The sequence below is a fragment of the Ilyonectria robusta genome (genome assembly GCF_021365365.1).
Source record: "Ilyonectria robusta strain PMI_751 chromosome Unknown BGZ61scaffold_4, whole genome shotgun sequence".
In the NCBI taxonomy this organism is placed as follows: domain Eukaryota; kingdom Fungi; phylum Ascomycota; class Sordariomycetes; order Hypocreales; family Nectriaceae; genus Ilyonectria; species Ilyonectria robusta.
The window spans coordinates 2392475-2408493 of NW_025764438.1; the positions used below are offsets into that span (position 1 = coordinate 2392475).

General features: G+C 49.9%; 5 protein-coding genes and 1 non-coding gene across 6 annotated transcripts; 3 read left to right on the forward strand and 3 right to left on the reverse strand.

The window, feature by feature from the left end:
- Positions 1–475: 475 nt before the first annotated feature.
- Positions 476–558, forward strand: BGZ61DRAFT_t67. The gene has a single exon. It is a non-coding gene; the product is annotated as a tRNA-Gly (tRNA).
- A 1564-nt stretch (positions 559–2122) lies between these two features.
- Positions 2123–6499, reverse strand: BGZ61DRAFT_170010 (uncharacterized protein). Its single transcript, XM_046237576.1, has 10 exons — positions 6095–6499; positions 5804–6026; positions 5696–5755; positions 5337–5639; positions 5100–5280; positions 4966–5055; positions 3426–4914; positions 2864–3373; positions 2626–2817; positions 2123–2577 (listed from the first exon to the last, which is right to left on the reverse strand). The coding sequence occupies exons 1-10, from the start codon at positions 6172–6174 to the stop codon at positions 2331–2333; spliced, it is 3375 nt and encodes a 1124-aa protein (XP_046108869.1). The 5' UTR covers positions 6175–6499; the 3' UTR covers positions 2123–2330.
- A 1619-nt stretch (positions 6500–8118) lies between these two features.
- On the forward strand, positions 8119–9141 carry BGZ61DRAFT_529283 (uncharacterized protein; the record flags this gene model as incomplete). The annotated part of the gene is made up of 4 exons (XM_046253379.1): positions 8119–8493; positions 8547–8719; positions 8795–9000; positions 9053–9141. 4 exons carry the CDS (start codon positions 8119–8121, stop codon positions 9139–9141), a joined length of 843 nt encoding a protein of 280 aa, XP_046108870.1.
- On the reverse strand, positions 9119–10843 carry BGZ61DRAFT_445783 (uncharacterized protein). The gene has a single exon (XM_046245124.1). The coding sequence runs from the start codon at positions 10647–10649 to the stop codon at positions 9330–9332; it is 1320 nt and encodes a 439-aa protein (XP_046108871.1). The 5' UTR covers positions 10650–10843; the 3' UTR covers positions 9119–9329.
- A 1431-nt stretch (positions 10844–12274) lies between these two features.
- On the forward strand, positions 12275–14388 carry BGZ61DRAFT_414583 (uncharacterized protein). The gene is made up of 3 exons (XM_046243328.1): positions 12275–12507; positions 12557–13297; positions 13348–14388. The coding sequence occupies exons 1-3, from the start codon at positions 12411–12413 to the stop codon at positions 14241–14243; spliced, it is 1734 nt and encodes a 577-aa protein (XP_046108872.1). The 5' UTR covers positions 12275–12410; the 3' UTR covers positions 14244–14388.
- Positions 14389–14511: 123 nt separating this feature from the next.
- BGZ61DRAFT_445786 (uncharacterized protein) lies at positions 14512–15698 on the reverse strand. Its single transcript, XM_046245125.1, has one exon. The coding sequence runs from the start codon at positions 15520–15522 to the stop codon at positions 14692–14694; it is 831 nt and encodes a 276-aa protein (XP_046108873.1). The 5' UTR covers positions 15523–15698; the 3' UTR covers positions 14512–14691.
- Positions 15699–16019: the final 321 nt, after the last annotated feature.

The window sequence follows — 16019 nt, forward strand, 5'->3', positions numbered from 1 at the left end:
TGCAGTGGAAGGATCGTACTGGGACTCAAGGTCCCTTCTTAATTGGAAGAAGGAAAAGGCGTGCCGTTTATTTTTCAAGCTGACTTCACGCTTTAAGTAGGGATAGCCTAGCTAGCACAGGCCTTCCGTACTGTATTAAACTCCAGGTGGACCGTTGGCCCCATCACACTACGCCGCCTGGTTGAGTACATAGTTTATCTCTGTCTGGATTTCCAAGGGGAAATCAGTGGATAAATCCATGAACCAAACTCCAGTTTCTCTACTACAAGCCCCATCAACATATCGATTAGCATGTTCACCTAATCTTAGGAAGACGGTAATGTATTGTACCTAATATAGATTAGCGATAAATACCCAGTACAACAGCTGATAATGCGACTTTATGTATCTTACTGTATGTTCCGTTCTCAGACCCATGCACGCAGCACAACGCTCCTATACCCAGTTCCGCGATCCAGTTCGCCACAATCCACCAGCGTAATTGGTTTAGTGGTAAAATTCTCCGTTGCCATTCAAGCAGCGCTCGGGGAGCCCTGGGTTCGATTCCCAGATTACGCAAGGAAATAAGAGCTTCGTTGGCCTTATGATCTCCTCTTTTTGCCCTGCCCATGAATTCCTTGTTGGTGCTTTGCGCCTGAGTCTTTTTGCCGGGGACTGTGTACTGGCGAACTGGCGGCTTACTGTGCCGTATGCTGATGAAGGCATACCAGATTGAGTTAATTGGGAACCCCGCTATTATATTCCAGCTTCAAGCTCCGTCTTGAATCCCCGCGTGTATATGGTCGCAATGCAGCTCTTTCTTTATACCAACTTGTAGGCATTTCTCTTTTGTTCTCATCACGACACATCCAGGTCTAACTGTTCAGTGGTAGCAAGAGTTTCATTTGCAAACATGCTGGGGGCGTTGATACTGTGGATCAAAGTCGCCTCTAACTTCATCCACGCCCTCCAGGTCCGCAGCCACATATGCCCTCAAGGTAGCCTCACCTTCCACCCGCTTCCACCCCTTCCATGGAGCAAACTGGACTTCCCTTTTAAGAGGAATAGCCATAAAGCCCTCCAGGAACATGTGGAGGATTGAATTTAACGCAGCGGTCATTCTACCTACAAGATACGTTGGTCACCTGGCCCAATAAGTTCGATTCCCAGTTACAGAAAAAGAAGAGACGAACAAATTAAAGAAAAAAAAAAAAAAAAAAGAAAAAGAAAAGAGAAAAAAAAAAGCAAAGACAAGAAACACAAAGAGAAAAAAGACAGTAAAAAAAGAAAGAGAGAAAAAGAAAAAGAATCTCGACTGGGAAGCCATATATGCCATATGATTGAATATTTTTGCCAATTAGTTTAATGCGTCACATCGTCCCGCAGAATGCCTTGCCGATAAACAACCTGGCGTGAAATCTTTCCACTCTCAGTACTAGGCGGGTTTCCCCTAGTATCAAGAATAAATACCTCTGCTTCAGCACTTGCCTAAGGACCTGCCCAGTTCTCGGCTCGTTCAAATTTACATTAATGAGGCTCTTGGGCCCCTAGTGTGCTGGCCGATCGTCGGTACTGATTCACCAAAGTAGAGCGAATTCCTTGTCTTTGATCCCTTTGAAACCCTCCACTCCTTTAGTTCTTTTTTCTCGACCCCCGCAGTCCTGATCAGCCCCACCCCAGTAGTCTGACAGCATGCCGCCAGCTCTCTTGACCCTCTTCTCGATCCTCAATAAGGCGTTGACTGACGTCGCTCATACACGGGAGCAGTTAAATACTACCGCACTAGTATCAAAATCCTGCCCCGTTCGTCATCCAACCCCTCATTCGGCAGCTTCGCCAGCGTCCGAGAGTCTGGGGGGAATTTCTCCTAACACTCAAGAAGTGCTTGAACGACCAGTGCAGGTATGAAACTGGTATCTTCGTATTTACCGGAGGTATTTTGAAGTCCTAAAGCGGTGACGAGCTTTCCGACAAGCGGTGGGGTTAGATCGGAACTCGGCTAGATGGATACACTGACGCTAGGTACGACTAGAAGTACGAAGCCCATCACCTCTGCAAGGTGGGTGGCAACATTGAACGCATGAATCATGCCCGACTTCTAGAGACAGGAGGGCCACATCAATCTTATTTAAAATCAGGAGTGGTGATATTCTTTTTTTTTTTTTAAAAAATAGTCCAGGATGTAGGCCGATTAAGGTATACATTGCGAAGTTACGTCCAAAAATTATTTTCTTACTCAAGCCAACACGCCCACATTTTTCATTCCTCAGTCACTGAACTCTTTGCTAAACATCTTTCGTAAACCAATCTGCCACTGTGTTATCGTACCAAGTAAATCGAGGAGTCCCTTGTCACCGAGACCAAAAGATGATCCAATGATCAAAATCCTCGTCGTCCAATTCGTCGATACTTCCAACACGGTCTTCCGGGGGAACAATGGTGTTGAAAATTTCAAGAGCCGTCTGTAGTTCCTCCTTGGCTTCTTCTTCTTGGTCCATCATATTCAATACGTTTCCTTTCTTGTAGTGAGCTCTGGCAGCTTCCGGCTGGTGATAGGCGTCAAGGTTGAAGATCTTGAGGGCTTGGTCAAGCAACGCACTGCGAGGATTAGTGGCTGGAGAGCAGAATTTGCAAAGTGGAACTTACAGCGCGGTAGGACCGTCTCCCGTGCGAGCAAAATGGTCTGAAGCCTTTACACATCCGTCGCCGGTTCGATGGTGAAAATTGCCGACAGAGCTTTTGTAATGCTCTAGACATTTGACGTGGTACTTGAAGCTTTCGTCGAGTCGACCCTGGGCAGCCAAAACATTCCCCCAACCCATGTACAGTTTACCGTTCCTATATCGTTAGAATCCCAGCAAGTAATATGGTACAGTCCACTTACACAAAGGAGGAATGATCGTCCCGACCAAGCTCTGCATTCCGCTGCTTCAATGCAAGATCGAAGATTTGCACAGCTTCGTCATACCGTCCAAGGTAACCGTACACGAATCCCACATTGATTGATGCCATAGTGGTCTCCTGAGCTGAAGGGTGTTTCAGGTTCTGTAAAATAGTGACTGCTCTCTCAAATTCAATCAGAGCATCCTCGTCATTCCAATTCATCAAATAGGCACAGCCAAGCTCGTTCACCGTGGCGCCAAAGTACGAATCAGCTTTCTTGGCGTCATCATCCAGGAGTAGATCTAGCTGTTTGACACATTCAATGAAATCGGGCAAAGGGTGCTTGCGGTCGTTAATGTGCAGTCCGAGTTCTCCTCGGCGATAGTGAAAGGTGGCGTCAATCATCCGCAGCTCAAAACTTGGATTTTCTTCGCTCACGGCGTCTCTCAGGAAGCTGAAAAAGGCCAGCAATGTCGGCGACGCACTGAATCTGGAATCCGCAATGCTGAACCTATTCTATCTGTCAGTTTGCTCATCATACATCAGATGTCTCATTCGCATACATCAGCACATCCAGAGTGAAGTCCATCCGCTCGATCGCAGTAGCATGGGGAGCAACGGCCGGGTCGAAGCGATCTCGGTACTTGAACAGCGAGAGGGTGTGGGCCCAGAGCAGAGCATTTTGCTGCCAGTCCGTCTGTACATTTCCGAAGCCTTTGAAAACTCTTGGCCACCGAGCACCAAGCATATCCAGGGTTCTAGAGTATACTTCGTTGAACGTTGCATCATCCATCTGGGCTCTCACCGTATCCTGTATCAGCCGGTGGACACGCAAGGTCTTCTTGTCCCGGTTCCTGTAGATCAGTGACCTTGAGAGTAGCTCGGCACGAGCCTTTGAGTATTCCAATGCTGTTTTGGGATAGCGGTCCCAATCTTTGCATGCCGGATTCTTTTCGAGAAGTGATTCTGGAATACTATCCGGATCAAGGAATGATATGACTTCGAGCAGGGCCCTACCCTCCTTCAAGTCGTCCAGGGCCCAGACAGTACCAAGGGTCTGGTTGTACCTGCGGAGAGAAGCGGATTGTCCTTCTGAGATTCCCAGCATTTCTCTTCGTTCTGTCTCCTCAGAGTACAACTCAAGAAATTCGTTGAAACTGAGGTCTCGAGCAAATATCACTCCAGCCATTTGTGCAATGGCAAGGGGATATCTTCCCAATGCTCGAACAACGTCAGGCGCCTGCTTTAAATCAGCCTCGTCGTTCTCGCGACCAGTGAGTTGAAGGAGTAGAGCTATTCCGTCCTGCTCCAATAGCTCAGGAACGATGATTCCGGTGTTCCTCAAGTACATGGAGCTTCTGATCAACGGGTCCCGACAGGTAACAAGAACTGAGCCAGCAGCCTCTTTCGGCCAAAAGTCCTCCAGCGTGTCGGCGCTGTCCACATTGTCAAAGACTATGAGCCACGATGCCCTTTCTGGTTTGACGTGGTCCATGTGCTCATACGATCTGAGAGGGTTCGCAAGCCATGCCAAGAGCGTTTCTCGGGTAGCCGGTGGATCTTTGCCGTCGGCCTTTGAAATGGTGCCAAGTTTGGGAGCGATCTCTCGAAAGCCGTTGAGGAGTTTGGTCTCCTCGTCCGCTGCGACCCAGAAGACTGCATCAAACTCCTTCTCATACCTGTGAACAAATTCGTTGGCAATGGAGGTTTTACCCATTCCGCCTGGACCACAGAGGGAATACACATTCAGCGATGGGATCATGTCGCTAAGAGAGCTGTTGGACTCATTCTCTGGCTCCTGGATAGGAGCCAAAAGAGCTTGTCGAATGTTTGCTAGTGTATCCTCACGCCCAGAAAAAACGGGATCTCTGGGCAATGGAATATTCTTGCACGGCAAAATAGGGTCTCGATGTTGGATAGTGAAATCTTTCAATGCAGAAATGAAGTCGGGGTTGATCTTGTCGCTGCCTGTGGTAGCTTCCTTGGTCCATTTCGTTGAAGAATTTGGATCCGACTGCCCTAGAATGGACAGATCTTGAACACGGAGCGGGCCTTGAGGCTTAATTAGCAACACATATTTTCACATGGAACATCTCAACTGACTGGACACGGATTTGAAATCGGCCTCGAGATCCTCTTCATCACTGATGTACTCTCTGACAGTGGATTCATCGAAGACGGAGGGTCTTGCGTCTGTTGATTGTTAACACACTCCCAAGATGGCGTGGTGTACTCACATTTTGGGGACTTTTTCGCGATGGCTTGTCTTGTGGTATCTATCGCCGGATGAAGAAAATCAAAGACCTTTTCAAGTGTTCCGCTCCCCCCCGACATCATACAAAGGTCCTTGTGATTGGAGTCATGCTCTATCACGGTCTCTTGATCATGGCCGATGGTTGCCGAATCTCTGTCAACAAACTATCTATCATTAGCCTCAGGTTGAGGGAAGATGTGACTCTAGCTAGGAGACTTACTATGACTTTCTTTCCAATGAATTGTCTGCTCATTCCCTTCTTTTCGATCACTGTCAACACCTGCTTCTCGTCTTCGGCTAGGATGACTCGGAAGCTTTCGCAGTCAGCAGCCAAACTTTCGATGCATTGCAGTTCAAGGGAATTCTTCCTCCCTTGGGTGAATTTCTGTAGAATGATTTCGACCCCAGCCCAATCTTTCGGATCTCGAGACGGAGAATGTGGACATCCCATGAAAACGAAGCCAGCAATCCTGCGTATCACATGGCGATAGGTATTCGGGCTTTGCTTTGCTAGACAGATGGCCTAGAAAATTGCACGCTTAGCCGAATATCACAAGGGTCTTATGAGGAGAGACATACCCTTTTCACGATCAATCCACCTAAGCTATGAGCTACCAGCACAGTTGGAGATTGTGTCACCTATAGGGATCAGTTTTGCCCTCTAACTTGGGGGGGGGGGAGATGTACAGTCTCATCTTCAGCTAGACGGTGCAGCTCAGCGAGAAGAGTCGCGCCTTCTTCGTCGATATCCCTCCCAGATAAGACACCGTTTGCTGCAAGTCTGTTTGGAAACGACAGAATACCAATATCTTGTGCAATTTTAGCATCCAGTGTGCCCAGCCACAGTTTGCCGCTCGAATTTGTCCAGTGCTCTGGAGGGATTGTTCCCACTCCACCAACAGCGAGGAGGCTGCTGCGGTCAGCTATTTCGATATCCTTCTGGATGTGGAATGATGAGCGTAAAAGCTTGCTACATACAGAGTTCCGACTCTCGGGCCGACGTAAATCTGCTGCAACCCTCCGCTCCGAGTGGCTCTGACAGTCGATGGATCGCCCATGTTGACCTGTAGAATAAATGCGCTCAAACGGAGGAAACTATGGAGCAAGATGCAATATTGGCCGCAATGTTAGGTGGTCTCGAACAGTACCTCTCACATTTCACACGTCATTCGTAGCTGCTCAGCAGAGGATGGTGACCCTAAGCATTTGGGTGAAGAATTGAGCAATCTTCACGGCGTCTTCAAGCCTTGGCGGCTCTTTCTCAGACGCAAGTGAGATGAGGGGTTTGAAAATCCCCGCTCTCTCTGCAGATTGGGGGCCAGTAAAGTATCTTCCAGTAATCATGTGGCACGGCGTGACCGGCCAAGGATCTTACCTACATTAATGATGTGACATGACGCCACATGCAAAGGATCCTGCAGCGATTGTCCCTTTAAGAATGCTAAGGCAGGATTTATGTGCTGCACGGGGATCTCGGCGAATAGGAGAGAGTTGTCTCAAAGGTACATTGATTCCTACCCATTTCGCCTACGCAACGGGTATCCTCGATTTGTTTCATGCACAAGAATTTGAGTGAAATCGCCACCAAAAGCATAGTACTTGAGACCTCTAACAGCCATTGTGGAGACAGCACAAGAGAATACTGCCTTACCACTCTCAAACGAATGGCACGACGCAATCGGTCAAGGATCCTCCAATTAGCATACGACACAACGTGACCGGCCAAGAATCCCGCAGTGGTCATATGGCACGGTGCATGGGAGGAAACAGCAGCTTCCTATCACACGTAATCTAGGGTGTGTGACGATGCCGGAAGGAATGCATAGTCTAATTTAGTAAGTGAATGTTCTGCATAAGTGATAATCTTGCTGCCTGTTAATAGCAGCCTAGTTCAAATCCAAAGGACGTATTTCATTAGTGGAATCTGGACTGCCGACCGGACTGTACACAACGACTGTATGAGATCCAACAAGCGAAGTCGAGGAAGATGGGGTCGGGTCTTGGGCTGAAGGAAAAAATTGGCTGAATGGAGGATAAAGCGTAGCATGAAATTAAAGAAGGGAAAAGATTGAGTGTTCGACTGCTGGAGTAGCATAGTCAATTTAAATAACTAGGGCTAGTCTTAGACTAGCTAGCTAGTCATCGCAACTACCGATACATTGTGCACTCCAGCATCATCGCATTGCCCTACACTGACCCTTTTAGAGTAAACGCAATTGTTACAACTTGCGGGCTTGCCTAAGCCTGTGTTGAGGCCAATCCTCCAGTCCCTGCCTAGTTTCCAGCGGCATGTCCAGAAAGCTGGAATGTGATCTGTTGCTTGGCCGCAGAAGTGGCAGGAGTGGAAGTGCCAAACACATTGCGGTCGGAATTGTCATTGCCGTTGTTACCCAACAGCATCAACTGCCCGGTCGGAGCCTCTTTGGGAAGAGGAGCGTACCACGTCTTCCATGGCTGAGTGCGGGTGTCGGTGGAGTCGAGCATGTTGATGGAGCTGGTATTCATTAGAGCAAGCCTTTAGGTTTTGGAATCAGCAACTCACATCTGGATTTGAGTTTCGTTTGTGTTAAGAAAGTGTGTTGTCTTGTCTGAGTTGTTCGAAAGATTCGCTTTGCCGGGAGGCGAGATGGTTACATACCCTCCCGCTGAGGCTCCGGGTGAGGCTCCAACTCCCGAGCCTGATGGCCACACGGCCTATCTTTGCCGAAAGCTGACGAGCGGGCGTTTCGTAATGTGCGCATGACCATACCCCGCTTTACCCCGCTTCCTACGTGGCAGTTATGTGTCCGTGAATCGATCGGATTGGAGACAATTGAGCAGGTGTAGATCCGAGGTCTCGAAGTGCAGATTATCATCGGAAGGCCCCGGAAGAATGTGATAAGAGCCTCAAGTTGTTGTCTCTAGATGTTAATCACACACGTCATACTCTCCTGAACATTTGGGAACGGGATTTCATCACACAAACCAATCTTCTCCTCTTGCTAGCCAACGCGCTCAGAACTATGGCCGCAACGTATGCCCAGACCATGGCCCCGAGGGACGTCAACTCCCACATGACGTTCCTAGCAAGGAATGAATTGTACCAGACTGAAAAGCCTTACACGACGGATTTCCCTGTCGATGACATTGAGGGCGCCAAAATGACCAACCAGATATTCGACACTCAACCCGTACTCTTCCACGACGCAAGAGTTGCCAAGGAGCCTTTGACCTTGGATCAGAACGGATTCTGTTTCGTCAAGGCGAAGACCTCCCTCAAGGCAGAAGAAGCCACTCCCGAGAAGACTGAGTTGATGGAGCAGTATCTCCAGGAGGTCGCCGACATACTACAGGACAAATTTCCACAGTACAAAGAGGTCAAATCTTTGGATTTCCAAGTATGCCGTCTCCTATTTACTGCAGTTATGAGGAGCACTAAACCGTTTGAAAGGTTCGCAGACGACATCCTGATTTCCCCGGCGGCAAAGAGCGCAGAGCAGAGTTTGCCCAGCCGTCGACAATGGCCCACGCGGACTTCTCGAGTAGAGGAGCATTCCTGCGCATAGCCGACATCTTCCCAGGCGAAGAGGTTTCCTACGAAAACAGAAAATTCGACTTGATCAAGTACGTGTCTAAACCGCCGTGTATTTCTTTTGACTAACACCCCTTTCGTGTGTGGCGCGTTTTGAAAGGGCCAAGCAACGACTGGCCTCTGGCTATGTGTGACTTCCGCCGCGTCAGTACCGACAACGACGTCGTCATAAATGATGCGCTTCATTACAAGCGAGTAGGCGAGAATTCACTCCTGCATCACAGCGATGCGCACCGATGGTACTACCTCAGTGATATGAGAGAGGATGATTTGATCATCTTCAGGAATGTCGATTCGGAAGGGAAGATGCCTCGTAAGTCGACCGAACACGCCACTGATGCGCAAGCTTTTCTGAGACTCAATAGGGGGCTTCCATGCTTCATTCCACAATCCCAACGCAGCTGGTGAACTACGACATAGCATTGAAGTTAGGCTTGTGGCTTTTCGTGATTAAGGATTCTGTTTTCCCAAGAGAGCACAGGACTTTTTGTACTAGGTACCATGAAACCAGCATGAGCAATGTCATCTCAATTACTTTCAAGCCATGAAGATATGGGGCCGCCCTAAAGGCACTACTTGACTGGCACGTCGTAAGAATTTGGAGTCGTGCTGTGTCAGGCGCGACATGGTGAAGACCTAAGATCAAAAGTACTCCAAGAACTTAGCGCGCCTCTCGTCGTCTTCCATTTCCCGGAACACCTCGACCTCCTTCTCCTTCACAGGAATGTATGACTTGAGCAAGTCTTCTGGTATCCATTCCTTCACGGTTTCGTCCGACTTCAGTGCTTCCAATGCTTCCTCCAAACCATTCGGCATTCTCTTTTCCAGTCCGTACTGGGCCCGTTCTCTCTCGTCCAGCAAATGCGGGAAAACGGGACAGTCTGTCCAAGACAAAACCACCTTCTCGCTCAGCCCGCGCAGACCAGCCAGCAAGACAGCCGCGGAAAACAAGTACGGGTTCGAAGTGCCATCCAGCATACGGAATTCCCAATGCTGCTCGCTGATCTTGCGCACCGGCAAGTCACGGTTTTCAGTGCCAAACCCAACCCACGCGCCAGCTGCATCTTTGGCAGTACGAACATAGCCGTCAAAGTTGGCCATTCCGAAGGCGCAAAGGGACCCCATGTTGCTCAGAATACCTGCGAGGAAGTTGTCCGTGTCTGGCGGTGCGAGCTTGTCGACAGACATGTGCAGGTGGATGCCGTTGGTTGGCCCGTCGAGGAGTGGCTTTGGAGTCATGGTCGCCTTGATGTTGTGTTTAATAAAGACAGTGCGGATTGTTTCTTGCGCTAGGATAAGCGAGTCGATGGCGTCGAGCAGCGGTTCAGGACTGAGGGCGAATTCTATCTGATCGTGGGTTTCGGTATGGAAGTGATGGATAGGGATGGATGATTTGTCGAAGCTGTCGAGAATCTCTTCAACAATTTCCATTGTCTGGGCGCGCAGCCCAGCAGTTGTTTGGTAGCTGTTCAATCGGTCTAGCTGCCTGAGCGGCTGGAAATCCTCGTCCAGAAGCATGAATTCAATCTCAAAGCCGGCCAGTACCTTGGTATCCCATTCTCTCTCAAGCCGCTTCAGTGCACGAGATAGCAGCATGCGCGGACACTTGTTGAACGTATCTTCGGCCTCCTCGTGCTCCAAGAAACACATGACGGAAGCGTGACTCGGCCTGAACCCGCAGACTCGCAGCGAGGACCAGTCGGGACGCAGCACCCACCTTTCGACTTCGGTACCGGTCGGAAAGCATTTCGGGGCCGTTGATATTGGGATGATCATGCTGACTTGCGGGAGAAGGTATTGTTCGTTTCCTTGAGCGATCTGCAGGCATCGAGCGACAGGAACGAAGCGGGCGCGCAGAACGCCGGAGAAGTCGATCCACTGGAGACGGATGAACGCAGTGGGTTCCCCAGCGTGTTCGTTTTCAAGAAGAAACTGTCGAAGCTTGTCTTCGTCTGACAGCATTTTGGCGGAAGGAGATGAAGGATGTATCGGGATACTCGGTGTTGCAAAATAAGGCGGAGACTGAACGGGATTGTGATGGTGAAGGTGATGTTGATGGTGGTGATGGTTGTTGCCTCAAGGAATGAAAGAGCTTCCTCAGGCTCCCTTATCATCATCCCCGCTAAGCTCGGGCCGTGTTGCCCGCTAAGGCTCGGGCTGCACTTGCTAATAAACTCTAGCAGAGCCGCACGGGGCCGGTGAAGATGCGCCCGACTTGAATGGCCATGAGTACGGCGTACAAAGGGAACCAGAAACGCAGAAATGGCTGGCGTTCCACCCGCATTGTTTCGCCCGCCGGCTGTAGACCGCTGAGTTTGCCTATTGTATTGCCATTTTGTTTCCGAATCGCTTGTTGCGACCGCGTAAGTTACCCTACAGAGCACGGTACATAGTCAGGTGCCCTCCTCGCCTTGAAAAGACATCGACACTCTTGGTACATCACGAGGCGGGTTCCAGGAAGGGGAATCCGTTTTCAACCACGTACGCCTTGTCGGAGTACGAAGGCCTACGGTGCGCCGGCAAGGAGTTTGTTGGGGGCCATGCATGCAGTGGACCGACACGCGTCAGACGCCCATGCATGTAGGCTTCACCAATGAATAGCAACTCTTTAGGAGCCAAGGCAGGCTATGGCGACAAGGCAAATAAGGCAACCAATGCGAACTTCGTTCTCGCCAGGATGTACTGCCGGGAATACTCAATCGGGAAATCTGATGCTGTGAGGCATCCGAGACACCAGAAAGTGGTCACTCGGAGTCGCCCGCCTCACATTTTGCCACGTCGATACAGTGTTGCAGTCAACAGGGACTGTACACTTTATCCGTCCCCGCGCCTCCTCCTTTGAGTCCATTCCCGAGGGACATCAGATGCAATTCTCCGACCCTATTCTCGGTCTCAGCCACCGCTGCATCGTCCGACAGCACTCGCTCAGGTAATGACAAATGCGCCGACGATGAAATGCACCAATCCACCCCTTCAAGAAGCTCACTTCTTGATGTGTGTCTTCAGCTGTGCGTCGACTGTCAAGCTGCAGAGCGGCCTGATCCTGTCATCAACTCAGCCTCGTCGTGGTGAGACACGTACCGATAGCTATCTCGGAGATCCCGGAAGCCCGGGCGTATGGTACTGTATCTAGGACTTCCTAGCCTCTCTTACATGCTTCGTAGATCTTGAACCTTTTTCTGTAGCATTAAGTAGCTTTCATAACATGTAAGGAATCAATTATTCCACTTTTTTAATCCGTTTGTAGCACCCCGTTGCTCACGTTATGCTCCACAAACTCGCGCCCGGCAACAGAGAGAATGCGGTACCTCTTTCGGAGCAGCTACCGTGTGAGGTGATTCGAAACGAGGGGCTCCTCCAGCTGAATACCTGGGGAAATGAGTGCGGCCTACCATGGCCGGGGCTGGCGGTTACATCTCCCCCTACGCCACTCCCAAACGCCCTACGGCTCAAAAAGCAAGTACACGCCAATAAGCGCTCAGCTGAACACACAAATTAATAATAATTCTGCCGCCTGGCGTCTTCGTCTGCGCCTCGCTCACGGGCTGAAATACGAGGCGAAATGAGTCAAATGATGAGGCGTGAACAGGTCACCACTACATATAACGCGCGCCGTCGCCTAAAAAACCCGCCTTGGACGTCCACATGTAATACTCAATGTCCATGCATGCCCTTCTATGCCCATCCACGCTTCCGGGTCGTCATCGGTAAGCTGCACGGAAGATGACGTCCAGAATGCCGCCACACTCTCCTCGGACGAGAAGCAACACTAGCACTTCTAGCATACCGGAAAGCAAACCGATATCGTACACACCGATATGTAAGTGTTTAGCGTCAGACGACGCGACAAAGGGGCTGACCACGGCCAGGCACAAGCGATGAATACGTCAAAGCTATCGCGCACCATTCCCAGCAATCCAGCGCCGAGACGCTGTATCCCGGGGAGATCTATGATACGCTAAGACGGTTTCTTGAGCAAAAACCAGATCCTGTATTAAACGCTGCAAACCATGAGTCCAGCGATTTCGCTTGGCTCGTCAGTCCAACCCAGCTGGGCCAGCATTCTTCGTCGGACAAACAATTGCTGTCGGACACACATTCGTTGTCGGACGGCAATAAGAATCAGGGACGGTCGGAGGGATTTTCTGATCCGGAGTCATGCATAGAGGCATTGAGAAATAACATCGAGTTATCGCATCCACAAGTGTTATTCCTACGGGGCCATCCTTCACCGAGCTGGCTTTCAACCATCGGCGCTTTTTGCCGTGTCGATCCCGAACTATTTCGCTGGTTTCTCAGATACCGTGCAGGACCAGGGAGCGACCATTATTTCGACTCCGCTCCTTCTATAATGAGCAACATATTTCGCTTCAAATTCTTTACCATCGGATCCAAAAACCAACGACATCCATCATCTCAGGAGGAGGTAGACGCCTTGCGTGAGAAGGCAGCCAACGATCTCCAGAGGTACCAGAACGATTTGAGGGGACCCTGGGCTCTGAAGCCAGGCGACTCGATTGTGAGGAATTTCCATGTGCTAGATGAACGGCATTGTGTCATTGAACAGGAGATCCTGTTTTCCATTTTCGACATTGGGAAAACTTGGATGGGTATGATCCCCAATGCGTACCCGAAATGATAGATTTGCTAATGACAGTAGCCATCGCCTGTACAGATTCAGGACACGACCTCAGCCAGGGGTCGCAATTTTCCTGGCTCGGGGGTGGCGCGGAACGATTGCGAATTGAACTTCTCCCAATCGTTCAATACAGACCGAGATGTGCGTTGAAATCCCGCAGTATACACGAAACCACCGCTGTGCCGAAAAAAGGAGGCAATACGCAAAGTCTCGCCATCTTTCCGGAAGGCTACGGCCGTGGTCTAGACTGGTCACTCGCAAGATCAGACGGCTTTCATGTCTTGTCGGACGTCTTCAGACTGGCGGCATTCTCTCAGAAGCAACTCCTGAATGTCATGAAAGAGAAAATAGTGGCCGAAACGAACGCCCCATCGCTCAGTAATGAGAATCCAACATTGGCCAATCTGCTATACTTTCGGGATATCCTACAAGATCAGCTAAGCAACGCCTCGTATATGCTTCAGTTGACAAACGGCCAGAACAAAATCCTGCCAGATAATCGTCGGCCTAGCATCTCCATGTCATCATATCAGAGAAGCGTAGCCGACCACGCCGTGGCTGAAGTGCACAGTCTATTCCAAGACCTGCACGCGCAAGCACAGTCCCTGCAGGAGAAGTGCACTCAGGGAATGACAGTCATCAGCAATAACAGCATGCTCGCCGAGTCACAACGTGCCATCCAGCAGGCGAAGTTGGTTACGAAGCTTACACTCGTCGCCTTTGTGTACCTCCCGTTCACATTTACTGCTGGCTTCTTCGGGATGAACTTCAAGGAGCTGGGGACTGGTACCCTATGGATATTTTTTGCTGCCTCTTTTCCTCTGATGATTGTCACTATGGCATTTTTTGCATTGGATGCGCAAATGATTAAGAGAGGCTTGAGAGAGATGCATATAATAAGTGAAGATAAATTGTGAATAGGGCAATAGCGATTGATAGAACGTCACTTGTATTCAAATACTTATCTTAACGGAAGAAATAGAAAGTAAGGATTATAGACTTTTAGATATATTGGTTTTTAAATGATTGAGTTGATTGCGAAGATCACTCAATGGAGGCGAGGCGTCTGTCGAAAGACATAGTATCTTTGCATTTTAAGAGACGTAGACTTGCTGATCGTGAGCGCCATCGTCTACTTCGGATAGTTTCGCCTATTATACTCTAACTTGCATCAAGGAGGTTAATCTCGTAATAATTTATTGCCGTATTTACTAACAAATGTTGCTGTCCAAGTGCTTGGAGTCCCGGCGTGGTATGTGATATCTCGTGCCGTTCCTAACCCACCTGATTCATTCATTATTGATTTCGTGTATGCCATTGATCCTCATCCCTCAAGAGACGACCAAGTTATGCATACCCCCATACTTAAGCGTGAGAGAGATCAAGACCTCGAAGTAGTACATGGACCCCTTGCCTGTAGAATGATTGTTCAAGTGACTCCCCGGGTTCAATCTGAAAATCGCCCGTTATGCAACGCCTCGTAACATCGCAATAGCCTTGGAAGGCCAATTGGCTGAGCTGGGGAACTTTTTTATCAAGCAGCCACTGGCGGAATGAAGTAGCTGAATGCCTTCCGAACCACGGATCCCTTGTCGCCTGTTGATAAATGGACATGATGGACTCCCGAAGTCCAAGTTCCAAGAGGACAATCCCGAAGCTATAAATGTCGTGCCGGGCGGAGAATCTTGGGCGCGCCGTTTGTTGAGGCTGGGGAGCCGATGGGTCCAGGGCCTCCTCCGGCAGCCCCTGAACTTCGGGATGTCGGTAGAGATTCCATTCTAGATCATCCGTGACCCCTTCACTTTCATGGTTCTCCCCTCTCTCTCGTGAATACTCGAAGCCGGCGAGGTATGGCTGACCACAGCTAAACACTCCGTCCTCATTCTCAAAGAACAGGATATTGTCGCTTCGAATGCCTTTGTGCAGCCATCCTGCAAGATGGAGAAACATCAACGCCTTGGAAATAACCACGGCAACCTTGACCCTATCATCTACGCTCTTGTCGATGTTCTTCTGCAGAACCTGCAGCAAGGTGAGATATCGAGGCGACGGAAGCTTATAGACTAGCCCGTAGTCATGCTTCGTGGCAGTACTGCCCTTCTTCACGGCCACTCCCAGGCAGTCCAGAGTTCTCAGCTCCACCGGCTTGTGGTGTGAAGCCAGCAGGCGTGCAATATTGAATATGCGCGTCTCCATGGCAGATTTGTAGAGTCTGCCGAATCCGACCGCGTCGGCTTTGGCCGTGTCAACCGTCTTCCACTCGACTAGGACATCGACGACACCCCCAGTGCTATATTTACCACTTCCTCGTCCATTTCTCTTGTCAGCGGCCTTGCAACGGTCATCCAGGTTGCGGGGCTTGACTGAAGGTGGATTTGTACCGGCCAGTGCAGAAGATCTCTTGTCCATCGCCCCCGTGGCGTGCTTCATATACATGAGGCCTGCAACCAAGGGACTAGCCGAGGCAATAGTAGACGCCGTGATGTTGAAGTTGTTTGACGTTAGGGGAGCCAAAACGTGGCCTAGGGCGACTTGGGCGTGCGGGTCGTCCTTCGGCGGCGGGAAAATCTGAAAAAGCAAGTTTACCATCCTTACCACCTCGTCGAGTCGTTCCTGGACCCTGGTACCGTTCTCCAAAGCCCAATTCAGACGTTCCCCGATATTGGACCCAGTCTGAACCTCTTCCATTTTCT